This window comes from Mya arenaria, chromosome 5, assembly GCF_026914265.1.
Source record: "Mya arenaria isolate MELC-2E11 chromosome 5, ASM2691426v1".
Classification (NCBI taxonomy): domain Eukaryota; kingdom Metazoa; phylum Mollusca; class Bivalvia; order Myida; family Myidae; genus Mya; species Mya arenaria.
Genome location: NC_069126.1, coordinates 35,287,530 through 35,314,298, shown reverse-complemented (window position 1 = coordinate 35,314,298; position 26,769 = coordinate 35,287,530). Strand labels below are relative to the sequence as shown.

General features: G+C 34.7%; 2 protein-coding genes across 3 annotated transcripts; one reads left to right on the top strand and one right to left on the bottom strand.

Moving 5' to 3' along the window:
* Positions 1 to 1,116: 1,116 nt before the first annotated feature.
* On the top strand, positions 1,117 to 13,445 carry LOC128234212 (zinc finger protein 37-like). Its single transcript, XM_052948293.1, has 5 exons — positions 1,117 to 1,220; positions 2,825 to 4,100; positions 4,469 to 4,636; positions 6,856 to 6,989; positions 8,129 to 13,445. The coding sequence occupies exons 2-5, from the start codon at positions 2,849 to 2,851 to the stop codon at positions 8,723 to 8,725; spliced, it is 2,151 nt and encodes a 716-aa protein (XP_052804253.1). The 5' UTR covers positions 1,117 to 1,220; positions 2,825 to 2,848; the 3' UTR covers positions 8,726 to 13,445.
* A 1,342-nt stretch (positions 13,446 to 14,787) lies between these two features.
* LOC128234213 (uncharacterized) lies at positions 14,788 to 26,700 on the bottom strand. 2 transcript variants are annotated; one of them, XM_052948294.1, is made up of 9 exons: positions 26,513 to 26,700; positions 23,715 to 23,836; positions 22,884 to 23,012; positions 21,758 to 21,821; positions 21,066 to 21,193; positions 20,290 to 20,408; positions 18,801 to 18,933; positions 17,040 to 17,136; positions 14,788 to 16,169 (listed from the first exon to the last, which is right to left on the bottom strand). In XM_052948294.1, exons 1-9 carry the CDS (start codon positions 26,583 to 26,585, stop codon positions 16,111 to 16,113), a joined length of 924 nt encoding a protein of 307 aa, XP_052804254.1. In that variant the 5' UTR covers positions 26,586 to 26,700; the 3' UTR covers positions 14,788 to 16,110. The 2 variants fall into 2 exon arrangements, with proteins under 2 accessions (XP_052804254.1, XP_052804255.1); XM_052948295.1 differs by lacking the exon at positions 26,513 to 26,700 and adding an exon at positions 24,222 to 26,493.
* Positions 26,701 to 26,769: the final 69 nt, after the last annotated feature.

The following is a 26,769-nucleotide window of genomic DNA, read 5'->3' as shown; positions in this document are numbered from 1 at the left end:
TTAATTCACTCAAATATGTAGATAAATAATGAAGCTATGACCGTGACTAAAAACGACTAGTCTAACGGCGTAAGAGCCGATGTGCTGCCGAATACCGGCACTTTTCTGTCACCGATACGGAGGCCCCACCGTTGTTATACCGATGTGCCACCGTGACCCGAGCGGAGTGATACCGTTGCGCTGCAGTTGTACTACCGGCGTACGGTATATCACATCGTTATGGACGGTAGTACATCGCTAGTGACATCGGCAGGACTACAGTTATCACATCGATCTGTATCAGTACGGTACATCTCGTGGCCTAAGGAGGGCCGCCGATCCATGTCGGGGTCATACCGGTGCTTAACCGACATTAACGAAGCCATACCGGAGTACTACCGTTATATATAGTCCAAAATGATATAAGTGTTATGCGGGATTTGCCATACAAAAAATCGTAAAAAAAATCCACAACAGCATGACAATTACCACGGTGGAGAACCCACGTGACTTATTTGGTAAAGTGCACGGCAACAAATGTCAACAAGTCTCTATCTTAGAAGTTAAACAATACACGCTGAAATCTATAAAATACATAAAATTTGCTTAAAATGAGATTTATTTACGGCTAACATGAAGTTAAGCGATAGATTTGTCAAAAGCCGTGTACTTTGCCTTAGATTTCAACTCTGAGAAATCAGTTGGTCAAGATTTTCAGGAAAACTTTAGAATATTAGAGAAAATTCTTTATTACCGTGGATGTAGCTTTTAAATGCGGGGTTTATGGTCTTTATTTCACAAAAATTCTCCAAATATTAAGAAAGTTATCTTTAAAAACCTTACCTGAGTCGAGACTTGTTGACATTTGTTGCCGTGCACTTTACCAAATAAGTCACGTGGGTTCTCCACCGTAATTACTTGGACTACCGTTATAAACTGTCATTGAAGTCCCGTTGCTCGCTACGGCAGATGAACGGCAAAAAATAATCATGTTAAAAAATTAAACCGTCGCCAGCCGTGGCTAATTTTTGGCCTGGTGTGAGAGGCCCTAAAGAGTGGAAGAAGGTGATAGTGAGAAGAAAATAGTTGCGTGTAGCCTTTGAATGTCTGATCGTATCGGTTGTGTCCCTTCCTTTTAATTTAGCCATTTTCCAATGATTTCTTTGTAAAAGTAAAAAATCCTTTTTTAATAATTTTAATCCTATAAATGAAGACAAATAGTGATACTCATACATAAAAAGGTATATTTTTTTCTTGGAATACTGTGACTTATTGTACGAAGATGCTTGAGGACAATTATACACTTCGTGACTAGTAAAAGTCAAATGCAAACTCAACAAGTTTAATTTTGCGAAGTTTACGTTTCATTAGTACTAACAATGTAATGAGGTGCTTTTTTGTTTTTCAATCTTTGCACAATATCAGAAATAATCTTCATGAATCTTAGTTATCTTGTAATCTAAATTTACAACTTCAAAACTATGTATATATTATATATAAGAGGATAAGCATGCTAAATACAGCGTTCAATATTTGTCTCTTCGTTGATTGAGGTATTGCTACAATAAATATAGGGTAATTTTTTTAGAGAGAATCCTCTGTGTTTGCGAACAGACAAAATCGTTAATTAGATAAAGCAACAGAAATATTTGCACAGATATTTGTTATCGAGTCCAAAGGATCACCAAATGACAGGAATAAGCAAATATTTCGAGTTCCTGTAACGTTTGTCACAGGACTTGGAGTTTAAATAATGACACATGTTACTACAGTACACTCAACGAGTTAGATCCACTTTCCGTTTCCCCTCCGCGGATTTTCGCTTTCGCGGACAACACAATGATTTATCAACTGCGTTCCTCAGAGATTGAATTTAAGGCCCTCGGAGGGTAATCAGTCAACTGAAGAATAAAGAACGCGGCGTTCCTTGGAGGGGTTAACTCCGCAAGACTCTGCGGACACTTGATAAGAATCTACGCTAAAGTTATTTTATTTTTATTAAAATTTTCAACCGATTACGACAGCTCCAGTAAATTGCTATTATTCTTTTTCCTCTGCCAGTTTTGCATGAAGTTAGCTTACCACAAGAATGCAGTCGTTTTTCACAAGTTGCGCATGCATCTTATAAACATGTTTTTGCTAATGACTGAATACATTGATAAACACATTTCATCCGAGAAAGGCTAGGTTACACATTTTCGGAAAATCAGGAGGTCAAACATGCGTTCAAAGTTCACAGTGCATGGTTTTGAAGGCCTTCTTGCCTCGTTTCTGTGGAAAATTCCATTAAACGTCATAACTATTTTTAACCACCAATAATAAATAGTATATTCTACATTGTATTGATCACGCACTTGACGTCAGAGGTCATGGTTCAGAATCGTGTAACTTGTCGGCTGATTTATGATGCAATAAAATTAGTGGCAATACTTTAATGATTCAATGTTTATTATTCAAGACAATTTTCAATTGGCGTTTACAGACACAAATACAAATTAAACGTTGGTACATGTAAGAATCTTTTACGCTTAACAATGTGCATAAGCATAAAAATAAATATCTTCTAAATAAGAATGATTTCTTGCTTAGACTCGGAGTTCCGCCGCGGGGTCATAAAATCGGACGATTCTCAACGCTATCGTTCATATTAAACTCAGCGGTAAGCCAGCCACTCTGAGGAACTCGGGGGGGATTTTAGCAAGGGCAACAGTTTTACCCTCGGAGGAAACCCGTGATCATCGACTTTATCCCTCGGAGTGAGCAAGGAAAGTGCGTCTAAATCGTTGAGTGTACTGTAGTTTGGTCATATTATTTTACTCATGAATGAATTCAATTTTCATTTCAGAATCACAGTCTGAAAAAGAAACAAATGGCAGAGGTTCCAGTTATACCAACATACCAGAATATAATGACCATGTCGTTTAGTAACATGATGACGATAGGCCATGACCAGAATACTGGTAACTATGGTCAGTCAGTGGAGTGTTTTGATCTAGCAACAGAAAAGCCTGAAAATGAAAGAACAAACGTTAATGTTCCAATTTTGAAAAATCACAGTCCGTCAGTAGATGTTTCAGCTACAAACATGACTGAATTTAAAAGACCAAATTTAGATGTAAATTATACATGTATGGATGACGATTATCAGGTTATTGGTCCCTCTTTTCAAAGCAGTGAAGGGTTGGAATTAGCAACTTGTAGGGGTCAAGGTATTGTTGATGAACCGATATCTGCTGCATGTTTACATAGTGAAGCAGTTACTACAAATGGTAGTGAGATCTCAAACGATAGTACATGTATGCCTCCAAAGAATCCTACAGTTGAAAGAAAACAAGACTGTCAATGCAATGCTGTTCATGATGTAGCATCAAAGGAAGGAACTCTGTTAACATGTGGAAGCTGTTTGCAGAAATTTACTGATATCTTGTATCTGCATGTCCATATGAAATCTCATGGGAACGGCGGATCATACTCATATGATCACGTGCAATCAACAGCTTACCCGAAGAAAGAGACCAACTGTAGTGCTGTTCAGACAGACTGGACAATGTTCTCAGGGCGAAATGAATCTTTGGAGGCAGCTTACGATTCAGATACTGACACACAGCTTGGGGAAAATATTGATATTCTCAAGAACAATGAAAATATTTACAAAAGAAGAAAAAAACATGTCAAGAAGAAACCTGGTAAAGTCAAGAACCCCAGTAAAGTCCATGTATCTGAGAAAAAAATGAAATCCAAAGCACATAAAATCAAAGTAAATGAGAGTAAATTAGTCAAGGAAAGGGAGATTAAGGTTGAGGTTAACTCATGCTCTGAGGAAACTGTGGACAATGAGTTACATGTAGATATGTCACACAATTTAAAGAATGACAATTTGCCTGATTCTACACCTGATGCTGATGATGGTGTTAAAGTTATGAAAAGAAAGCGAGGCCGGCCTAGAAAATCTGATAAAATACCTTGTATGTTGGTAAACCGTCCAAAGAAAGAGAAGAAAATTTCAGTGCCTAAGGACAAGAAAATAAAACAAAAATGGAGAAACCAGACTGAAGAATGCTCAATTTGTAAACTTTTTGTGAAAAGTCACATGATGGAAATACACTTGATGAAGCATAGAGGTATGAATTTAATGTTTCAAGTTTGTAAACATCCTTGTATAGTCAAAATGACTTATGTTGAAAGAACTCACATATTTTTTTTTCAAAATCTCAGAGATTACTAGAAAACATGGAATTTCCAACAATTCTGATTTGTGGTCATATTGAATCCCCTGTAAAGTCATTGTTCTTTTCATAAAATATCAGTTTTTATTGCCAGTAAAGAAAGAACAGTCACATACAGTTGGGCCATATTTACTAGCCACTTATAGTATAAAAAAAATAACTCAGTTTTGTATTAGTCCCTTAAGGGTGTTAAAGAAAATATCTAAATGTTTATTCACTGGCAATATCTATTCACTAATAATTATTTACCACAATTTGCACAGGTGAGAAGCCTTTTATCTGTGAAGTGTGTGGGAAGTCGTTTGAGTGGAAGCGTTTCCTGATGCGGCACTTGCTGATCCACTCAGAGGTGAAGCCGTGGGTTTGTTCTGTGTGCAAAGCTCAGTTCTGTCAGAAGGGAGACTATAAACTACACATGGCGGTACATTCAGGTACTCTTACCATAAACTGTAACAGTGAAGTTTGCAGTGTTTTTGGCCTCTTTCGGAGGATTAATTTTATCCTTTGTTGAGTTAATAATGTCTGTGTAAATTTTTAATTGAGAAATAATAATAAATTAACTCAAGTTTTATCTGAGAAAAAAAACTGTTACATATCGTTTATGTCTTACATAGCTACTGGTAGTCATAAATAGTAAGTTCAAAAGCTGTGCATTGCCTATTTTATATAGTTTATATGATAAATAATGGGTCAAGTGTGTGATTTAGTACTCATATTTGGACATATTTGGACATGTTTTGGGTTGAGTATTCATATTAGGACAAGTGCAGGGTTAAGTACTCATATTTGGCCAAGTGTGGTGTTAAGTACTCATATTGGGACTGGTGATAGGTTGAGTACTCATATTGGGACAACTGTGGGGTTAAGTACTCATATTGGGACTTGTGAGAGGTTGAGTACTCATATTGGGACAACTGTGGGGTTAAGTACTCATATTGGGACTGGTGAGAGGTTGAGTACTCATATTGGGACAACTGTGGGGTTAAGTACTCATATTGGGACTGGTGATAGGTTGAGTACTCATATTGGGACAACTGTGGGGTTAAGTACTCATATTGGGACTGGTGATAGGTTGAGTACTCATATTGGGACAACTGTGGGGTTAAGTACTCATATTGGGACTTGTGAGAGGTTGAGTACTCATATTTGGACAACTGTGGGGTTAAGTACTCATATTGGGACTGGTGATAGGTTGAGTACTCATATTGGGACAACTGTGGGGTTAAGTACTCATATTGGGACTGGTGATAGGTTGAGTACTCATATTGGGACAACTGTGGGGTTAAGTACTCATATTTGGACTGGTGATAGGTTGAGTACTCATATTGGGACAACTGTGGGGTTAAGTACTCATATTGGGACTTGTGAGAGGTTGAGTACTCATATTTGGACAACTGTGGGGTTAAGTACTCATATTGGGACTGGTGAGAGGTTGAGTACTCATGTTTTGACAACTGTGGGGTTAAGTACTCATATTGGGACAGGTGTGGGGTTGAGTACTCATATTGGGACAGGTAAGAGGTTGAGTACTCATATTTGGACAACTGTGGGGTTAAGTACTCATATTGGGACAGGTGTGGGGTTGAGTACTCATATTTGGACAACTGTGGGGTTAAGTACTCATATTGGGACAGGTGTGGGGTTGAGTACTCATATTTGGACAACTGTGGGGTTAAGTACTCATATTGGGACAGGTGTGGGGTTGAGTACTCATATTGGGACAGGTGAGAGGTTGAGTACCCATATTGGGACAAGTGAGGGGTTGAGTACTCATATTTGGACAACTGTGGGGTTGAGTTTTCATATTGGGACAAGTGAGGGGTTGAGAACTCATATTGGGACAAGTGTGGGGTTGGATACTCATATTGGGACAAGTGTGGGGTTGAGTACTCATATTGGGACAAGTGAAGGGTTGAGTACTCATATCAGGACAAGTGAGAGGTTGAGTACTCATATTGGGACAATTGTGGAGTTGAGTACTCATATTGGGACAAGTGTGGAGTTGAGTACTCATATTCGGACAAGTGTGGAGTTGAGTACTCATAATGGGACAAGTGTGGAGTTGAGTACTCATATTGGGACAACTGTGGGGTTGAGTACTCATATTGGGACAAGTGAGGAGTTGAGTACTCATATTGGGACAAGTGTGGAGTTGAGTACTCATATTGGGACAAGTGTGGAGTTGAGTACTCATATTGGGACAACTGTGGGGTTGAGTACTCATATTGGGACAGGTGTGGTGTTGAGTACTCATATTGGGACAGGTGTGGTGTTGAGTACTCATATTGGGACAAGTGTGGAGTTGGGTACTCATTGGGAAAAGTGTGGGGTTGAGTACTCATATTGGGACAAGTGAGGGGTTGAGTACTCATATTATGACAATTATTGGGTTAAGTACTCATAAACTAAGTTGAACCACTGGTAATCTCTAGTTCTTTTAACTGTTTCAAGGCGGTTAACCAAACATTTGTTTATAAAAAATATTTTAATGCATGTGTGCGCGTTTTGTTTCTCTCATTTAGTGTGTCAGCCTTGCGCCTTTAAACAGCGTCTTTGTAATATTTTGGCTACTGGGCTTGTGCCTGCAGATACAATTGAGCAGACTCAATTTAATATAGAATTGCCTTACTACACTACATGTATCTTGCAGGTGAGCGTCCGCACCAGTGCAATGTGTGTGATGCTCGTTTCTTCAGCAAGGGTACTCTTCACAACCACCAAGCGAACGTTCACATGGGAATCACCAAATACGAGTGTGACCAGTGCAATAAGAGATTCTTCAAGGTGAGGTTATCAGTAAAGATAAACAATTATTCCTATGTGATTCTGATTTCATTTAGAGCTCTCTATTGTGAGTCGATAGCACTTAAAATCAAGCACAAATGCTGGGCATAAACATTTAAAATCAAGCTCAAATGCTGGACATATATTTTTAAAATCAAGCTCAAATGCTGGGCATAAACCTTTAAAATCAAGATCAAATGCTGGACAGAAACATTTAAAATCAAGATCAAATGCTGGACAGAAACATTTAAAATTAAGATCAAATGCTGGACAGAAACATTTAAAATCAAGATCAAATGCTGGACAGAAACATTTAAAATTAAGATCAAATGCTGGGCAGAAACATTTAAAATCAAGATCAAATGCTGGACAGAAACATTTAAAATCAAGATCAAATGCTGGACAGAAACATTTAAAATTAAGATCAAATGCTGGGCAGAAACATTTAAAATCAAGATCAAATGCTGGACAGAAACATTTAAAATTAAGATCAAATGCTGGGCAGAAACATTTAAAATCAAGATCAAATGCTGGACAGAAACATTTAAAATCAAGATCAAATGCTGGGCAGAAACATTTAAAATCAAGATCAAATGCTGGACAGAAACATTTAAAATTAAGATCAAATGCTGGGCATAAACCTTTAAAATCAAGATCAAATGCTGGGCATAAACATTTAAAATCAAGATCAAATGCTGGACAGAAACATTTAAAATTAAGATCAAATGCTGGGCATAAACCAGTATTATAGAGGCCTTACTTTAATCTAATCGTATTTTATTGCATGACACAATCTATGATGAAGAAAACAATAGAGAAACAGAAGCAGTGCAATATAACATTGTTTATGTTCCTATAAAAAAGAGCGTACAAAGGGATTAGGCCATGAGTTTGTCAGATATTAGTTGCGGCTCTTTCCCAAAAGGTCACATGATAAGCAACTCAGACTCAAAGGCTTAGTTACTTTAAATAATTGAAATGTCAACCAATAGGGCACAGTTGGTAGAAGTAAAAAGGCATTAGAGGGCCAGAAAAAAGGCAGAAGGCCAGAAAAAAGGCAGCTAGGCTCACATCCCTGCTGTTTAGGCCTAGCTGAAGCACTGTTACATGCACTAGTAAGAATCTTCTCTTTTTTTCAGAAATCCAGTCTTGACTCGCATCGAGTGACCCACTTTGATGCAACACTGAAATGTTCGATGTGTGACAGGAAGTTCAAGGACAAGTGTGGACTTCGACGCCACGAGCGAATTCACACGGGCGAGAAACAGTATGAGTGTCACGTGTGCGGTCATGCCTTCATACAGAGCACTCCTTTCTGGGTGCACATGGAGACAAAACACGGGCTCAATAAAGAATCTGCCCAAAAACGATTAAAGGACATTCAAGAGATGAAAAAACGGCTGGGCATTAAAACTAGCATCTCCCGACTTGATGATAATCAGAAATTTCAGGGGTTCAGTGAGGGAAAGGAACTAGATACAGATGTGACTGAAACTTCAGGGACAGAAAAGCCCGTAGTTGGCTACCCGCCTCTGAATGCCCCAGGGGCAGCTTCAAGACCAGATGAGCAAAGATATCAGGATCCGAACATCCACACACACATAGACTTGCAAAGAAATTTTTCAGAACTTGCCTTACTGAAAAATTCTGCAGACAAAGATCCAATAAATGTCATGAGAGAAGTCAATGTTATAGTACGAGATCCGCAGGTTTATTATCAACATCCAGGATATTGATGTATTTGCTTTGTAACACACAACATAATTTGATGCAAAAAAAACTTGAATGCATTTTTATAATTAACTCATTTGAATGTAATGATTAAGCCCCCCCAAAAAACATATGATTTGTGAACAGATCAAAAAATATTTACGATATTTTGGCACTTTTTTAACTGGGGAATCTGTGGCCATGTATCTATTAATTAAAAAAGAAAACATTTATAAGGCTCATAATTTTTTAATTGGCATCAACCTATATTTGGCCCCTGTAATACAGTCATTGCAAATGGACTTTTGGATAAGCAAGCCCAAATTCTTTCACTATTGCTTGGTCTCAAATATTTTTAACAAGCCCTGCTTTATGGAATACAGAATTTGAGCAAACCTGGAAAGCATTCAAGAGTGCAGGTATTGTGCTAATTTTGATCACTGTTAGAAGGTACAAGACAACTTTGAAATATGTTTTCATGAATGGTCAGAAAGTTCCTTTTAGGGGATCAAAATTCAAGCAACAACAGTTTATAACAGAGAGACTTAGCTATATCAGTCTGTTGTCTGCATGATAATCTTGTATTGATCCCTCAGTTTCTTCCTATTTTGAACAGACTGTACTTGCAAGTTCAGAGATTATGTGTTCACTGAAGTGCAATTATATCCTACATTGGGTAAATTTTTCAGAACTTTGTTGAAGTTAACAACATAATTAACATCATCGTTGTTAACTTTTAATTGTGAAACATTTTATGATGTGTTAACAAATTCAAATAAAACAAGTACAGCTGAAATAGTTGTCTCAAACATTGTCAAGACCTCTACAGCTTACAAGTGTATCCATTAAAACTGCACTCTCACAGATTGAACGTTTTGACAACTTTTTTATTTTTTGTCTTGGAACTACCCAATTTTTGCGAAAATTCATGGAAACACCAGTTAAGTAAGACTGCTGACAAAAAATTTAATCGCAGATTATTATATTTAAGTTCAAAAATTGATGTTTTGTGCATTTTTCTTAAACCGTTAGTAATGGTTTATGCCATAAAACATTCATTTTTGAACGGAAGTATGAAAATCTTCGATTTTATATCATTGGTTTGCAGATATATACGCAAAAACTTGCTCTTTGTAAGACAAAAAATAAAAAAGTTAAAATGATCAATCTGTGAGAGTGCAGCTTTCAACTTCTAGAGCAGTAACGATCTGAAAGTTAACAATGATGTCATTAATCAAGTTGTTGACTTTAGCAAAGTTCTGTAAAATCGGGCCAATGTTAATTAAATGTTAAATGTCTTATGACATTTATACTATTTGTACAATAATATAGAGTGTTTTCTTTGTTTTCGTCTATACATTTACTCGAATATCGGAACGAGAAACATTAAGGCAGAGCCTATCCATTCTATAACTATCATACGGATAAATTACAAGGTTATTCACTTATATGAATGCTTGTTATTGAACTTTTTTCATCACATCATTGTACAACACAGTTAGGTCATCCTGGGCTTCCATTTAGAATTTTAATCTGGAATTATGAACTTCCTTGACATCAATATTGGACGTTTTCCTCTGATTTGTGGAAGTTGATGACTCTAAGGATTTCCACTATTGTCCAACTAAATACTTTTCATATCATATCATTTTTACTTCAAGACTTTTTAAAAATTTGGCCATTAAGTAACTTTGACACAAAATTTTAATATATTCTAAACTTCCAATCCTGCACTTTCGGAAGTTTTCTCCAAAATAGTGGAAGTTTTTGAACTTCCAAGGATTCAATTTATGGCACACTTTAAGGGAGAAAATACTTCCAAACTTCCTTAAACGGAAGCCCTGGTCATCCACCATCCTCTTTATTGACATTACACACTGGTGCTAAAGTGCTCATGTATGATTTCAATAACTGGGGGTGTGGGTGCCGTAACTATTCCTAGTGTAAACCTCTTAAGTAAGTTGTGAGAATGTGCCTGACTTTTACTGTTGTACTTTTTACGTACAGAAATTTTTTGATTATTTTCCTGTTATTGTTAGTTTTTATCTTTGTTGGTAGGAAACTCATTGTTAACTTATAAACTTTGTTGTTAAGGAATCTCAAGCTTTTAAGCAGGGATGTAAATAATTATTCCGTCAATAATGTGCCAAAGAACTCCTAACTGTTTAGCAGTTTTATCAGTTTTAGACATTTGTTTTTAGATTGACTCCATTTAATAGGTTTTTGTACATGCTTATCAGGTTTCCCTATATAACTTGAAGCAAAAACATGTGTGTAATCATATTGAGTGCTCATAATATTCTGGTGGAAAGAGAAGTGAGAACAATCCAATGAAGACAATATGTCAACCAAAAAGTGTTCAGACTTAAGTCCCATGTATAGAACAAGATAAAGGGCATACTGCTGTTCCAGTAAAATTAATCATAACGGTAACAACGGCTACTATTAGTTGCAATTTTGTCATTAAAATTTATCCTTAAAGCAGTTGTTGCAGAATTTTATACTTTTTGGTCCTAATTATCTTCTTTCAGGGATATTATTTTAGCGTAATTTTGCGGATCTAATGGCTCTAGAATCCAATTAAAAAAAGAATTTTTAATTGATTGAAAAAAGTTATCTGGTTGTTTTAAGAAGTTAACTGTTTTTTTAGGAGTTTGCCTTAAATTTGATGTCAGGAAAGCCCTCAAAAAGTCCACTTAAAAGCCAGTTTTGTTTCTGCAGCAGGGTACTTGATTCCGTTTGGGGCCTTTAAGCGCCCGCAAAACCCATCCCGAAATGGTTTCAGCCCTTCAGCTGCCAGGTCAATCACATCCCTGACTTTCAAAACAGGCTCTTTTTTCTAACCCCCTCCCAGTCCCCTCTAATCCTTCCTAGGGAGTATAATGTGTAAAGTTAATTTAACTTATCAAGACTAGATGATTAAAAAAATTGCAACAGACAGTCAAGTTATAATATATGTAAATAATTTAGCTAATATGCAAACTGAGTGTTTGTACATGCACCAGAATAGTGGTTGTTTATATATTTTCAGGGCTTTTTCTGCCCATTTTGGGAAAAAGACCCTAGACATTTTGGGAAAATTTGCGTCGTGAAAATGCGGAAATTGGGAATTTTTTCAGTGAAAAGAAAAAAGCTGTCTAGTCTCCTGTGAATTAGGAAATTATTTAATATTAGTTTATTTTCCCATTAAAAGACCCACAATGGCTGAAATATCAATCCTTGGGGTGTAAATATCTACTGCAATAAATCATGACAGATAATATTTCATATCTCTAAATGTGATGAAAATCAATGATTTCTGAGTTCAAGTACCAAAAATACTTCACATCACATAATTTATTAGGATGTTGAAAATGAACCAGTACAGGTAAAAAGAATTTCTAAAAAAAAAAAAAATTTTTTTTTTTTTTTGATTGGGATTTTTTTCTGAAGATTGGGGAAAATATCTTATATTTTGCTTTGGGAATTGGTCCGATAGTCAGACCCGTGGGTACTATAGAAAAAGCCCTGATTTTACATCTCAGATAATCAAGAGTAAAATTTCAATTTCCAACAATTGTAAGGTGTATTTTATGATTTATTTGAAAGGAAGCACAAATGCTCTCACTTCTTTTTCCACTGCAATAAATGTATACAATGTCACGGACCTATACAATGTATATCAAATGTTTTGAGAGTTGTTATGTTGACTGTAACATTTTTATATAAAACATATTGTTTTCATAAGCATGTATATTAACATAACTTATTGTTTTACATGAACATCATTATATGTTGCAGTGAATTGAATTATTCTCAATAGAGAAATGCAATTGTGAAATGATCAGAATTTTAACCTTGTGGTCTTTAAAGAGACTAGACACCATATGGCCCGAAAATCTGCAAATACATTATTTCCTCAAAACAAGGATAGAATTGTCAATTAGAGGTAGTATGAGGCCAATAATACGTCAATTTACATGATTAAAAGAATATTTTGTTACTGTCTGAGCTGAGTTGACCTGTTTAAAAATAGTGCATAACAGTTTCCCAGTCCATAGTGTGTAAATTTAGCATCTGAAAGTCAACGTGATTAGTACAGATACATATACCGAAGCTATTTTTAACTTTACTGGTATTTACGTAGACAACCCCAGTAAATTTCAAATTCAAATAACGCAAAGGCGATGTGATAAATCAGTAAGTAAGATTCAATGAGTTGTACACACCGCTATCAATTTTAGGAAAGTTTTTGACAATTTTCTTTTTTTCTTGCAGTTGTATCATCTGGTGTCTAGTCCCTTTAACTTTCGCTGTTTGTGTATACAATGGATTTTTTCATATATGCATGTGGAAAAGGCATTACTTTTCCTATGTTTTTTTCCAAAAGACATAAGTATGATTTTCAAAAATGATATTCAATATACACAAAATTTAGACTGTCATATTTTTTACTGGTTTTTTTTTCGAAACATTTTGGGTATTGAAATAGCCTTGTTGTTGATGGCATCGTCGTTATAGTGATATTCTCTTTAATTATAGCCATAGCTCAAAAAACATTCAAGATATTGAAATACAACCTGGTTCACACATTTTAAGAGACAATACACATGAATAGCATTGCCCAGAACTCTGTCTTTAATTATTGTTTAATTATACCATTGTTAGTATGAAAAAAAGAAACAGTCTGGTGTTGGCTTGTTTTCACAGTGCTTTTGTAAAATTTCTAGAATGCATGCTACAGAGTGAGACTAGTCATTAGATGAATATATGTGTTTTATATGTCCAGTAATTTCTATGTATTGTAGACCTCCGACACTTTTTGGTGTACTTTGTTTTGAAGCTGCAGTCAAACCTCGTTGGCTCGATCTCCCTAGGACAGGCCAAAATACCTTGAGCCTCAGAAAAATCAAGCTAAGTGGGAATGTTTACCTTCAGTTTAAGGTAAATCGGTCCATTACATCTAGTTCAAGCCACGAGGAATTAGAGCCAAGCAAGTTCGAGCCAATAGGATTTGACTGTATGATGAAATTAGTTTTTAATCTGTAGTAATTTGTTGATATTATTGATTTAACTTATACATATAAAATTTGAAATTGTACATGTACCCATTTACAAAATATACACATATATTGCATGAAATTTTCAATGTTGTAATGCTTGCTGAGATAGAGACAATTGTATATATTTACATGCCATAATTTTTAGCTTGCCTGTTTTTCAAAGAAAACGTCGAGGTATGTTGTGATTGCCTTCGTTTCGCTGTCCTAAAACTTTGGCCATAACTAGAAAAACATTCAAGATATTCACACGAAACTTAGTACTAATGTTGTCAGAATATGTTATCTTAATATCTGTGTTTAAAAGCCCATAACTCTTGTTTTATTATTCATGGGTTATGCCCCTTATGGACTTATCTCGAGCTGATCCGTTTTATTCCTCTGGTGCTTTAGAAGTTATACTTTGCATGTTTTTTACGAGTATTTTTTTCTGTTAATAGAGTAACTATGCATGCTAGAGTAGACATCTGAATTGAAATAAACAGTATAAACAATACTTGCTTATAAATTTAACATGATAATTTCATCACACAAGGACTGACTAATTTGATAAAGGCTAGCTTATGAAATCTTTCCAATTAAGAAAGCCACCGTGATTAGGGACTTCGCCAGGCTAATTTACTGTAAATGTAAATAGTTAACAGTGACTATGTATGTATTTCTTGGGAACAAGGATAACCCGTGAAAGTGCAAGCAATTAATTCAAACGGGATCCTTTTTAGCTCACCTGAGCACAAAGTGCTCACCATGAGCTACTGTGATCCGGTGTTTGTCTGTTGTCATTGAAAGTGTTATGGCCCTTAGTAACTTTTTAAACAAATATATATTTTTCATGTTTTTATACACAGATATGAATCGCTTTGAAGTCTTGTTACCTAGGTAGAAATGAGTACTTGTGTCTTTATGAGAAGCCATTAGAAAGTACCCCTTGTGCAGATCAAACCATTACCTCTGGGCCATTATTCTTGGCCTGGTTGGTGGAAGATGTTTAAAATTAAATCTTTTTTACATCTTAGCTGTAAATACAGTTTTTACCCATAAAAAGAAAATTTCCAATTCAAAATTTATTTCTACAAAACATTTAACATCAAAATTTATTTCATACAGTGATGATTTGCTCTCACTTATTCTAAAAAATCAACAAGTCTGGACACTAAGCATTATATGGCACTTATACAATGTACCATCATATTGCTTATAACCATACTATGTTGCAATAAGTTCTCTCCATTGTGTCCCATCATGCCATTTGCCTTCAACCATAATTGCTAAATGATTTTTACTATTTATTGCTTTCAAAAAGCAAATACTACTACAAGCAAGAGAACTTGGAAGAAAATCTTAAAATTGGTGAGCCATAAACAAAGCTTTTAGAAAATAGCCTTTGGCTTTTCTTACCTACATGTAGTAAACAGTGACCCACACACAAAAAAAGATAGTTCCAAGTGTGAATATGTTGCCAAAATCTTCCAGTTACAAAAAAAGTTATCAGACCTACCAGACTAATGTATTTAGGCAGTGAAATCGGAAACAAAACCAATTAAGGTATTTGTGCCTAAAGAAGAGAGAGATAAAACAGCTTTACTATACAAAATAAATAGGATTTGTGCACAAATTGAAACAATTTAATAGCTGTGTCTAAGTAAATATATGTACCGTAAAAATCTACTTAGAATAATAATTTGCATAAATGTGCACTTCTTAACATAGTTTCAATGTCTATGCCAATGTTAACAAATGAAAAAGAAATTAACAAAAACCAGCCAAAAAATTCTTTAATAAAAATTGATTTATCTAAAACGTAATCAAATAAAACAAGACTGCCATGTGGCAATTGACATTGCTTGTGTGTTGCTGATTTTCATTATAACATTTGGGCATAACTGAACAATTCTTCAAGCCATGGGCCTTTATGTATATAATGTTATGCATATTGGCTCTGGCAACATATGTACTAAGTTTCAGCGAAATATCTTGAACGGCTTTGAGTTATGGCCAAGTTCAAGAGTTAACACAACAACATTGCCTACAACAACCATGCTATCACAATACACTGACCTTTTATCATTGAAAAAACAGACAAGATAAGAATAGAAAAATTTAAAAGCTGGCGTTATTCTACAGTCTTGATTCTAGACTAAGGTGACTAAGCATAGAAAAGAATCTACTCATACCCAGAAATGTAACATTGTGCAAGAACATCATTATGGACACTGGCGAAAATAACCAGATACACATAATACGACATTGTAATATTATACAAAGTAAAGGATGTAAAGTATCACTAGACATTGACTGTGTGTTGTCATAAAGACAGTGAGGTGCTAGGCGTCCATCATGGAATGTCCATTGTTGCTAGGCAACCATAGAGGTCAGCATGGAGGTTGGAGGTTCACGTGCATACGCTCCACGAGGTATGAGTAATTCGGCTCTGAAATAGCAGAAATAACACATAGTAAGCCTTAAAAAAACTTTCTGGTTTCCTGGCCCTACCTACAAAATAGGCGCTGACCCTATCTTTGTTATAATATGTAGTTTAAATATCTTTAGGTTTCAACAGAAAATTACTGTAACACCATTCCCCAATGATGGCAATTACCTTGTAACACAAAGTCTAATAAAAAAATAAAATAAAATGCTTTACCTGTTTTTGAAAAGATGTTACCCTAACCAAACCATTTTTTTGTTTTGGCCTTGTTGTTATGAAGTTAAATCAAATTTATGCCACCTTCAAAAATATTTAGCAATATGTACTTTGTTTTTCAAAATACTATATTGGATCGAAGTCCACATAGTTTTATTACATTTGTTTGTCCATGTTTAATTTGTGACTAGTTAATCTTTTCATTGGCCTAACAGTTAAGAATATTTATATTGGAGCGATTCAGCATCATGTCAATTGCATTTCATTTCCAACTTTGTAATAATTTTAAGAAATATGTTTTGTGGGTTTGTAAGTGTAGAAGTGTAAATAAAAAATAATTTATTGCTTATTAGGGTTAAACAATATTAAATAAGAAGGGTTTTTTGTAATTTACATGATGAAATCTCATAAAAGCTTTTTACCAAAGTCAAGTATATAAACACATAATGACAACTGATTTTCTTCAGTTTAAGTTATGAAATCAATGATTGATCAAAATAATCAATCATCAATTATGGTTTTAGTCCCTAAATCAGGTTATATACTTCATACGCTAACAGCATTTTATCACTACTATCTGAGTTTCAAGTCAAAGGCAAGAACTATTATTCTTTTCAATGACATTACTAGTAACAATAGTTGGGGGGTTTTACAAACCTTCATCAGGCGCAATGAGACCTCTCCTTATCATAAAGTCCACAGTAACCATAGCACAGTTAGGTTTAAACTCTTCATTAATGATCAGACTCTGTATCTGAAACAATCAGGATATTTTATTTTAATACATTTGAACACATATATATATATGAATGTGCACATGAAAATTACTACAAACTCATTTTTAATTCATTTAGAGATAATAATATCATAGTGATAATAATATATATATATATATATATCAAAACAGAATGCAAATGAACATTATTAAGTGTTAGTTACCTGTATTTCTATTTTGTTCTATTTATTTATATATTCATCACTTAATCCGGATTCTTAGTAATGCTACGCTTTTCTTCATAGTATAGTTAATTCTTCCATTTTGAATTATATACGCACTATTATAAATTGTAAATACAATTCAGCTCTAAATTTGTGTTATTTAATGAAATTTTCTAAGTACAATTTTCTTAAATTTAGAAAACAGCTTTTGCTGACCAGTATAGCTATTTTTGCCAATTGCTCCCTATCAACTCTATTGATATGTCAAACAGTACATTCCCTCAACCCTGATCTCAATTTCTATAGGAAAAAGTAGCAGCTGGGGATACACTGTGATGCCATTATGAAGATTCAACAAGTAGGAAAGATTATGGCATCGCTAGAGTGTGGTCTTGTGTTGTGGGGAAATCGGAGAACCCAGAGGAAACCCACTTGTCCGGCTTGGTGACCACGAACAAAACTCACATGCGATCGAGCTAGGAATCAAACCCGGGTCGCCTAGGTGAGAAGCGAGTGTGCTAACCACTGCGCTAACCGAACAACCTAAAGTTGTCAGTTTTAGTGGATAATTACGAGTTATCCTAGTCTTAGACTAGCCAAATAATGTACCAAGTATGGCCACAATATACATCATTTGGTGTTTATTTACACCTTACTTCAGGTGTGGGTAGGTAGGCAGGTAGGGTTATTTTACTTTCAAACCCAAAAGTTCTGTAATTGAAAAAGTATGACCCCTGCGGCCCATATTCATATAGTTTCTTAGTGAATTTTTTTCAACTTGTATATTTTTAGATATGAGAGATTTATTTTTGATTTTTTAAAATGAATATTTTATTTCACTTTTTTTTCACTAAATTTATTCATATGGCTTTATAATTTTGGACTTTTATTTTTGCTTATTTTCGTACTTTTGGTGTAAAAACACTGTCAGTTTTCTTTAAATTCAACATAGAAAAAAGCTTTTTTTTACTGAAATTCTTTACTAAGATCTTTTATGAGTACATGAGAGGCTTTTGGGAAAGATATTTTTTGTAAATCAATTGGAAAATGCAAAACTAAAAATTTATTAGTTGTAGCCTAAGTTGTTCATGAATTTTCTTTGCAAAGGAACAAAATATTATTCATATACCGGTAAGCACAAAATGCAAGTTGTTATTAATGGACTGTTAAAAAGCAAGAGCACTGATGCCAATGCTCATCTGTTTCCTTCTCTTTTTTTTGGGGGGGGGGGATGAAAAGGGGCATTACAAAAAAATTTTTAAAGCTATCATGATGGGCCTTTCTTGGCATGTGTGTATGGTCAGCAGCAATATGAGTACTAATTTTCACATTTGAAAATCTTAAACATTTTTGTGAAGTTTGTCCATGGTTTATGATTTTGAATGTAGCCAGACAAAAAAATACGACTATCACAATGCCTTAATAACTTTCTTTGAAAACAGAAAAGCCAATACGTATAAACTGAATCCAAATGACTACCTCTTCCAGCGAGTGCAGGTAGAATTGTTCCATCTCCCCATCAGCGCTGCGAGGAACAAAGTCAGGGGACACCTCAAGGTCAAATACATACTCTGTCTCTGGTAATATTCCTCGGTGGTCACGATAACAGTAGCTGTAATAGAATTATAAATTTCATTGGCTTATACTAATATTTAACCTCGATTATGACGAAAGCTGATAGCTTATAAGATCACTCTCGAGTCTGTTTCCTGGGCAGAAACCTGTAGTAGTTTCCATTTTGAGCAGCCATGAGAAAGTTCCCCTGGTGGGGATTTAACCCACAACCTCTTGGGTGAGAGGCAGACACCTATACCACTAGACCACTCCCACCCTTAAATTCAATTATTATGAGGCATAAACATTGGTTGCTAAAACTGCTTACTGAATACAAAAGCTACTTCATAATCCTTTCCAGTGTGTTTACACATAAGTAAGAATTAATTAAGATAAATTCAAAACTAAATTAAACTGATATAAGTTATAAATAAGTATAATGAATACTTTAGAATTACTTTTGAGAAATAATGTTATATTGTAAAATTGTTTAATAATAGCATGAAATCTTGCACATGCTTGGAAAAGCATACAGTCATAATTAGGTAGCACTGCAAGAGAAAATCCACAATTCAAATTCCAACATGGTAATAGTAAGATGACAATCAGTGGATTTTAGGAAGCAGGTGGTACATAAAATAAACCAATTATGTAAAAGCTATGTGTCTCAAAGTAAAACTGTTAGCCAATATACTTTCAGATGCCATTATAGTAGGGTTTTTAGCTAAAGAGTTACGGAAGGGTGCTCCACCCTGTCCTTTTTTGGCAACACTCTTCTGCCCCCATGCCTACAAGACCAATATAAGACCCTCCTGCCTAAATAGAATTAAAGGCTAAAATATTTCTTCTATTTGATTTAAACTTAAAATGTGAATTTAAATTCTTACTAACTTGACATATTTGGCAGTTGAAACCTAATATTTACTTCAATTCGTAGCAATTAATGTCAAATTCATAAGATCCAATTCTTCACCATCCGACACCGTGTGCCATTTTTTCCCTTAGCACCATGTTCCTTTTCTGCAGCACCCCGCCCTTTTTTATATGACTAGGCTAAAACCCTATTTATAGAAAAATATAACTCTGAAAGCTGATATAGACAATGAGTAGGTATTTGATGTGCTTTATACATACATCTGTTAGAAGAATATCAGCTGAAAAATGTATTAGAGTTACAGATAAAAAAACTGTATGTTTCAGATTTTTTATCCAGCTTTGTTTTACAAAATTGCCTACAAATTATATGTATATTGCAACAGAATGTTTAATACAATGGATTTTCACACTACCAGTGAATATGGCATGATTTTTGTTCATTTACTTTGTAATAAATTACAATGCAAATAAAAAATTATACAATAAATGCCATAAGCTAAACAAAAACAACAGCTTAATCCCAAGCCTCGCCACCCACCTAACAGCCCCAGCAGGTCTGAGGGATTTTAGGGTCTCATCATCAACAGACGCCTCCTCTCTGCATTCCTTGATGGCACATTCCATCACACCAAGGCCTGATGCCAAACCTCCTGCACACTGAAGTGAGAAAATAGACATACCTTTGAGAAATTCCACGTAAAAGTTTTCACTATGCTTTTATGTAAATCATGTAGTATAGCGATGTATAAGATGCCGAGCCTCATTATAACACATGTGAGGCTTTCAACAAATGCCAAGGGCTGCCCCCAATGTGCCAGACTGATATTTGTGCATTTTTTCTCAAATTACCCCCCAATCATGACAAGTTACATTTTTGAGACAAATATCAGTGTAATGTTATTTCAAAATCCCCCCTTACTAGACAAAGGTAAGCTAAGATTGTCACTACTTGTATATATTCTCATGGCCTCTAAAATAGAACACCAGTACTGGTTTTTGCCAAAGGAAAAGGAGTTGAGCTTGCTTCATATCAGCTTTCAGCTGTCTTCACAACTGAGCAGAAACAAATCAATATAAACAATTCACAAATGTGCAGGAGGCATTGTGCTTATGGCTATTCCAGTAAAACATATAACCCACAGAGGAAAAGCAATTATTTAAATGGTATATGGGCGAGTGTCTGTTTTTGCTAATTTGGAACCTGAAAGGGTAAATTTGCTTCTGTAAGGGGTGGTATATTTTAAACGTGCCTTAACCCCCGGGGTTATATGTTTAAATGGAATATCCCTTATCTCTGGCTCATCCATGACCTACCATGTTATCCAGCATGTTAGGGAAGGTGGGTTTTGTAGGAGACCGCCTTCCGACCCACATCATGATTTTCCCGTCCCGATATGTGTAGCCGTTGATGTGTACCCCGTAAGAAGTGAAACCAAATACCGCTAAAAAAACAGTGAGAATTGTTGGAGTAAAAATATACATTTATACTTATATATAGTATGAAAACCAGGTTAAATTACTTGGAAGTGATAGTCTTTTCTTTAAAGAAACTTGTTTCTGTTTTATATTTAAAAAAATAAAAAATTGCAGGGTAAATTCTATGTCAAATTTTCAATGAGAGAATTGCTCCCATTTGTCCAAATTTGGTTTGGGTTATCCTACTCTATCTACGAAATAGGTGCCACCCCTACCATTGGTATAGTCCATTGTGTTAGTACCAGTACATGTATGTTGTCTAAAAAACGTTAAAGCTTTATACAGATATTACATCAATGCCATTCCTCAATGCTGTGCCTTAAGCTTTATATATATACATAAATAATAAAAAGCCTACCTACCCTACCTGTTTTTGAAAAGGATGTAACCCTAACCAAACAATTTTATTTTGATTTGGCCTTTTGAGATTGTGAGCGTTATTCGAATCAGCCTCATAATAATCAGCATCAAGTTATCTTTACAGAAAAAATAAATAAACTATACAGGTTTAATCTCAAACAAACCCTTACCACAAGATGACCGCTCAACATGAAAAATTGGGGCTTCATGTCTTTTATAGTAAATGCCATACGTCTGGAATGAAAACATTTAAATTTGAGTTTTACACTAGAAATGTGACAAAACCTGGTTTTTCATATGGGTAATTACAAATTATAGTCAATTAATTTCTTGTATACCCAGCAGTCTTACTCTTTACTTTGATGGAAAAACAGAAATAACTGATTTTTTTTTCTATTTTTAGTTACTGTGACCTTGACCTTGATCTCATCATCCTTTTCAAAAGCAATCCCAAGCTACATCCACACCAAGTCAAATCACTATCCATCAATGCTTACTTACGTAATAGGGCAGAAACCAATAGTTGATGCCCATGTTCCAAGACGTAGCATTCATATATTGGAATACAGGGTTCTCAATAAGTTTTGGTTCAACTGTCTCAAATAGTAAAAGAACCGACCAGCTACTAATTATTCTACATAAAATTCACTTATTTTTCAAAATTTGAACCAGCCCAATGGCCATTTAGACCAGTTTTTGCCTGCAACTGGTTCTTATTGAGAACACTGGAATAAAGTTATAATTCAGCCCCACCATACTTATTGCACACTAAAATCTCTGCTTATAATGGTTATCATTATTAATGCATTAACAAAATATCAAGAAAACATTCTTTGATATGATACAACTTGTTGTTGGATAAACTGTTTTTGACAGACGTGGATAGCACAGTCATAAAACAAACAAGGCCTAAATAACTCTGAACTACTTTTAACTCTTTCGCAGAGAGATAAGCATTGTGGTATACATGCATAGTCTGTACAATAATTTACTAACCAGCATATGATTTATTTGAAAAACCAGTATTAAATTATTTAATAAATCTATTTCAATTGCATTACAAAAGCGTACAGGCGTATTTGTGAGCATCAGATATATTCTAACCCATTTCCAATGGAAAAATTCTTTATCCCCAATTTTACATGTTACCCGTGGAATTTTAATCTGTTTTCAATGTTCAATGTTTTTTTTCCGCCTAATTTAGGTGCAAATATGTGTTCTAAGAACGATTAGTAAAAGGCCTGTTTCTATATTTATTTATTTATACATGCATATTTGATAAACCAAAAAAATCACCTCATTTCTCCATCCTTTGAAACTTCGAAAAACCTCTTTTTCCCGCATGTCCGTAAGAAGCCTACGGAAAGCATCAGTTCGCTCCCTTTCTGTCTTATACTTTTCATGTAGACAAACAGACTTCCTCTCCTGTAGACACAAGAAATAAAGAGTAAGATTGGCTTTTAATACTAAATTACTAATTTATAATATCTTATCATAACTGAAAACTAACAGTAAATAAAGCTGATGCTAATTACTTCATCTTATAGCTGTAGGGTGTGAGGGTGGTACCCTGGCCCAAAATTCTCTTAAAAACACCTGGACCATGTCTCAGATACAACATAGTTGTTAATAACCTAACGCTGCTTAAGAGTGCTCAGATACACCTATAAAGTTACGGGCAGAATCTACCGGTATACGATAGCTGTCCCTACGATATTTTTTTATTGAAACACAGTTTACATGCAAGCCAAAAACAAGGTCAAATGCCTAGAATATTTTATATCTTAAGCCTTTCCATCTGTATTTAAACTGTGCACTTAAAAGCTTAGGTAACACGCTTAACCAAGTAACATGCTTAACTTAATAACATGCTTTAAAGTATATTATCTCATTTAATTAAATTACTTGTACTTAACATTATTTTAAAACACAAAAATAGATAATTTTATTTATCTAAATATATAATTTCCCTAAAAAGTATAAAAAAAATCTTTAAAAGAATAATATAACACATTTTATACCAAAACAAAACATTAGTGTGCTGAGCTTAATCCTGATACTGTTATTAAAGGGCCAGTACTATTATATGTTAATTTGTATTCGTGTAACAAGTCCATAAAGAATTACCTTATCAATGATGAAGTCATCTGAGTATTTTTCCTCCAACGTATTAAGGACTTCAGGTGATATGATCCCCAGCCTCATCCCTTGAGCATAAAATGGTACACATCCCTCTTTACTGAATGCAGCTGGAATTGGCCATTGAAATATGATAAATGGTTGGTCACAAAATGATAAGTGTTTTGTCTGGAAACAAAACAAAACATATATTGAAGTAAAAAACAATACAGTCACAGAGGTTCATATCTCTTCCCATCCCGGGAGTCTTTTACTTTACTATACTATACTATACTTCTGACCCCAGCTACAATAACAAGCGTTCAAGGATACTTTTTTTATTATTTGACATTTCTTATGTATCCCTGTGACACTACAACTTTCTCCCATTTAGAGACTGGACAGAAAATATTGACGGTATCAATACTATGAATATATATGTTGAATAACTTGAGTCTGCCATAGCCAAAAAATTGTTGACGACCTAGGTGCACTATAATGACTCTACATTTTCACCTGGAATTTCTAAAGTGAGCTCACTTCATCCATCAAAAGCAGGGTTTCTGCTAGGCCTTCATGAGTTGTCGGGGCAAACGTGGCTCCCAGCAGCGAGGCTAATCACTGACACGTGTTAATTGCACCGACATGCCTTAATCCAAGGAGCGACAGGCCTTATCGTAACAGTAATCTATATTGAAAAGCAAGGCTAATGCTTCCGTTATAGTAGACCGATAGCAAAATGGCGTGTTGGTCGTATAATTGTCTGCTTAGCTGTTTTGTAATGGTTGGCTGATCGCCAGAAGGCATGTTTGAAATTTTTCGCTTGATGCATCATCCAATCGCATCTAAATTGGCATTAAGTGTGAAAAACAATTGACCTTCGGGCTTCATCTTTCCAATCAAAAACATTATTGGTCTTCAATTTCAAATTATACAATGTGTTAATTGATGGAGGTACTCCATTTGTAATTTAACGCGAAAATTTAAACGCACACAGTATTGCATCTTTCTACAAAATTCTGTCAAGTTGAATTTTTTTGGCAAGGATTGCATCTTTAATATACAAGCCAATCTAAAATATTTCACACAAGTAGAAGCAGAAAATAACATAGTCATTTACAGACTGGGAAGTATTTTGATATCTTTTTTGTCAAAAAAGATATTAAGAAATTAACATCATTTTCTTGTTTGTTTGTCAGCTTTGACCCATGTGAGAACACCATTAAAGTCACATGATTCCTCACCCTGCCATTGCAATTGAATATTAGAAATCAAGAATGATAAATTATGAAGAAGTTTCAATTGTAAGTTTACATGGAAGACAAAACATTCTGTCGAAGAATTTCAACATGTCTAAATGCAAACTCCTCATGCCTCCTAGGAGTCTGGCGATCTCATCGTTCTTTAAAGTGACACTCTTATTCAAAATCGATACATACACATGTTTAAAAAAACATCAATTTTGACTGATAAACCTTTAACTACTTACTAAAAAATGCATTTATGGAAAATATTATTTACTTATAACAAGATTGTAACCGTGCATTTAATAGCAGAAAGCACAAAAATATTAAAGGATGAATGCTAAAAGATTAACTTTGGTCCACTATAGTCTCATAAAGTAGAAATACCATGTTTTATGCGCATTTCATTCCAATTAAACTCAGTTTCCTTCATAAGAACCATTGTTTTCAACATTAACTCATCCTATTTTAAACAATTTCATTAATTGTGGTAAATCTGATTTGGGAGTGAGTTGCATCTTTAAGGTACAGGTAACGTCAACTGTCGTGAAGGTGAAGCTCAGGATATTGTCGCCGTAGTATAATTGAATATTGAAGACTTTTTTCCTACAATAATATAAGTCACCTTTCTGTATGAATGTGTGCTTATTATATAACTTTATTGCACTTAATTATTATCATTTAGGATCGCATGATTCACGTGATCCCCGCATTTAATATACAAGGAGAGCAGACTCTGGAGAGGCCGTGTTTTACACATTACACTTGGTATGTCACCGGTGTCAATATAAAGAAGATAGACAATGCGTATTATGTGTTAATGCTTTAAGAGACATTGAAGATGAGTTTCATTTTATTTTAAAATGTGATTGTTACAAAGACATTAGGAAACGTTATATAAGCAAGTATTACACTAGAAACACGAGCATGTGGAAATTGATTGAGTTGTTTTCATCAAATAAAAGATCGGTGTTAAATCGATTGTGTACACATATAAGCAAAGCTAATGAAATAAGAAATTCGCTTATAAATACTATATCCTTTAATTACACTTGTTTGTATTAATATGTTTTGTTTCTGTATTATTTGTATTTATTTACCATCATTTTGTGTTATAATTATTTGTATGGATGAGAAACAATATGTTTAAATCCAAATAAATCAACTTTCTGTTCTGTTCTGTTCTATAAACATTACTACTCACTACCATGTGAAATAAAGTTTAAAAAGTAATACAAAAGAAAATTTACAGTTGGACTACGTAGAAGGTTAGTTAAGCTAAAAATGCTGGAAATCGCACAATTTGCACTACAAAAATAAAAAAATCTCGTACAGAGGGGATACCCCTCCCATACACACCCCATTAGGCAGTCCCCGACTAGCCTTCAATAATTCCTGGCGGAAACCCTGAAAAGTAATATTTAGGCAAGAAACCAAGTAACATGGCATTACTAATTAAAATCCAGTGAAGTCATAAACGAAGACTATGACTAAAATATGTATTTATATTTGTAAGAACCATCAAAATGGCACTATAACAAAATGAAATAAACAGTTACTTACATTCAAACTTAAAGTTGTTGATTGTTTGCACAAGTTTAACCAACGCTTTAGACCATTCCGCTGACGCCTGCATGTCTATGTTTGATCAAAAACCTGTTCTCAGCTTGAATTTTATAGAAAGTACATGATCAATATTTTACTAGCTAAAAACTGGATTAGGCCAGTTTCTTAACACTGTTCAGGGCAGATTTGAATATAAGGGAAGTAATTGAATACTGCGGGTTTTCCGGGCGATACTATTTCCCGGTCTCTCCTCG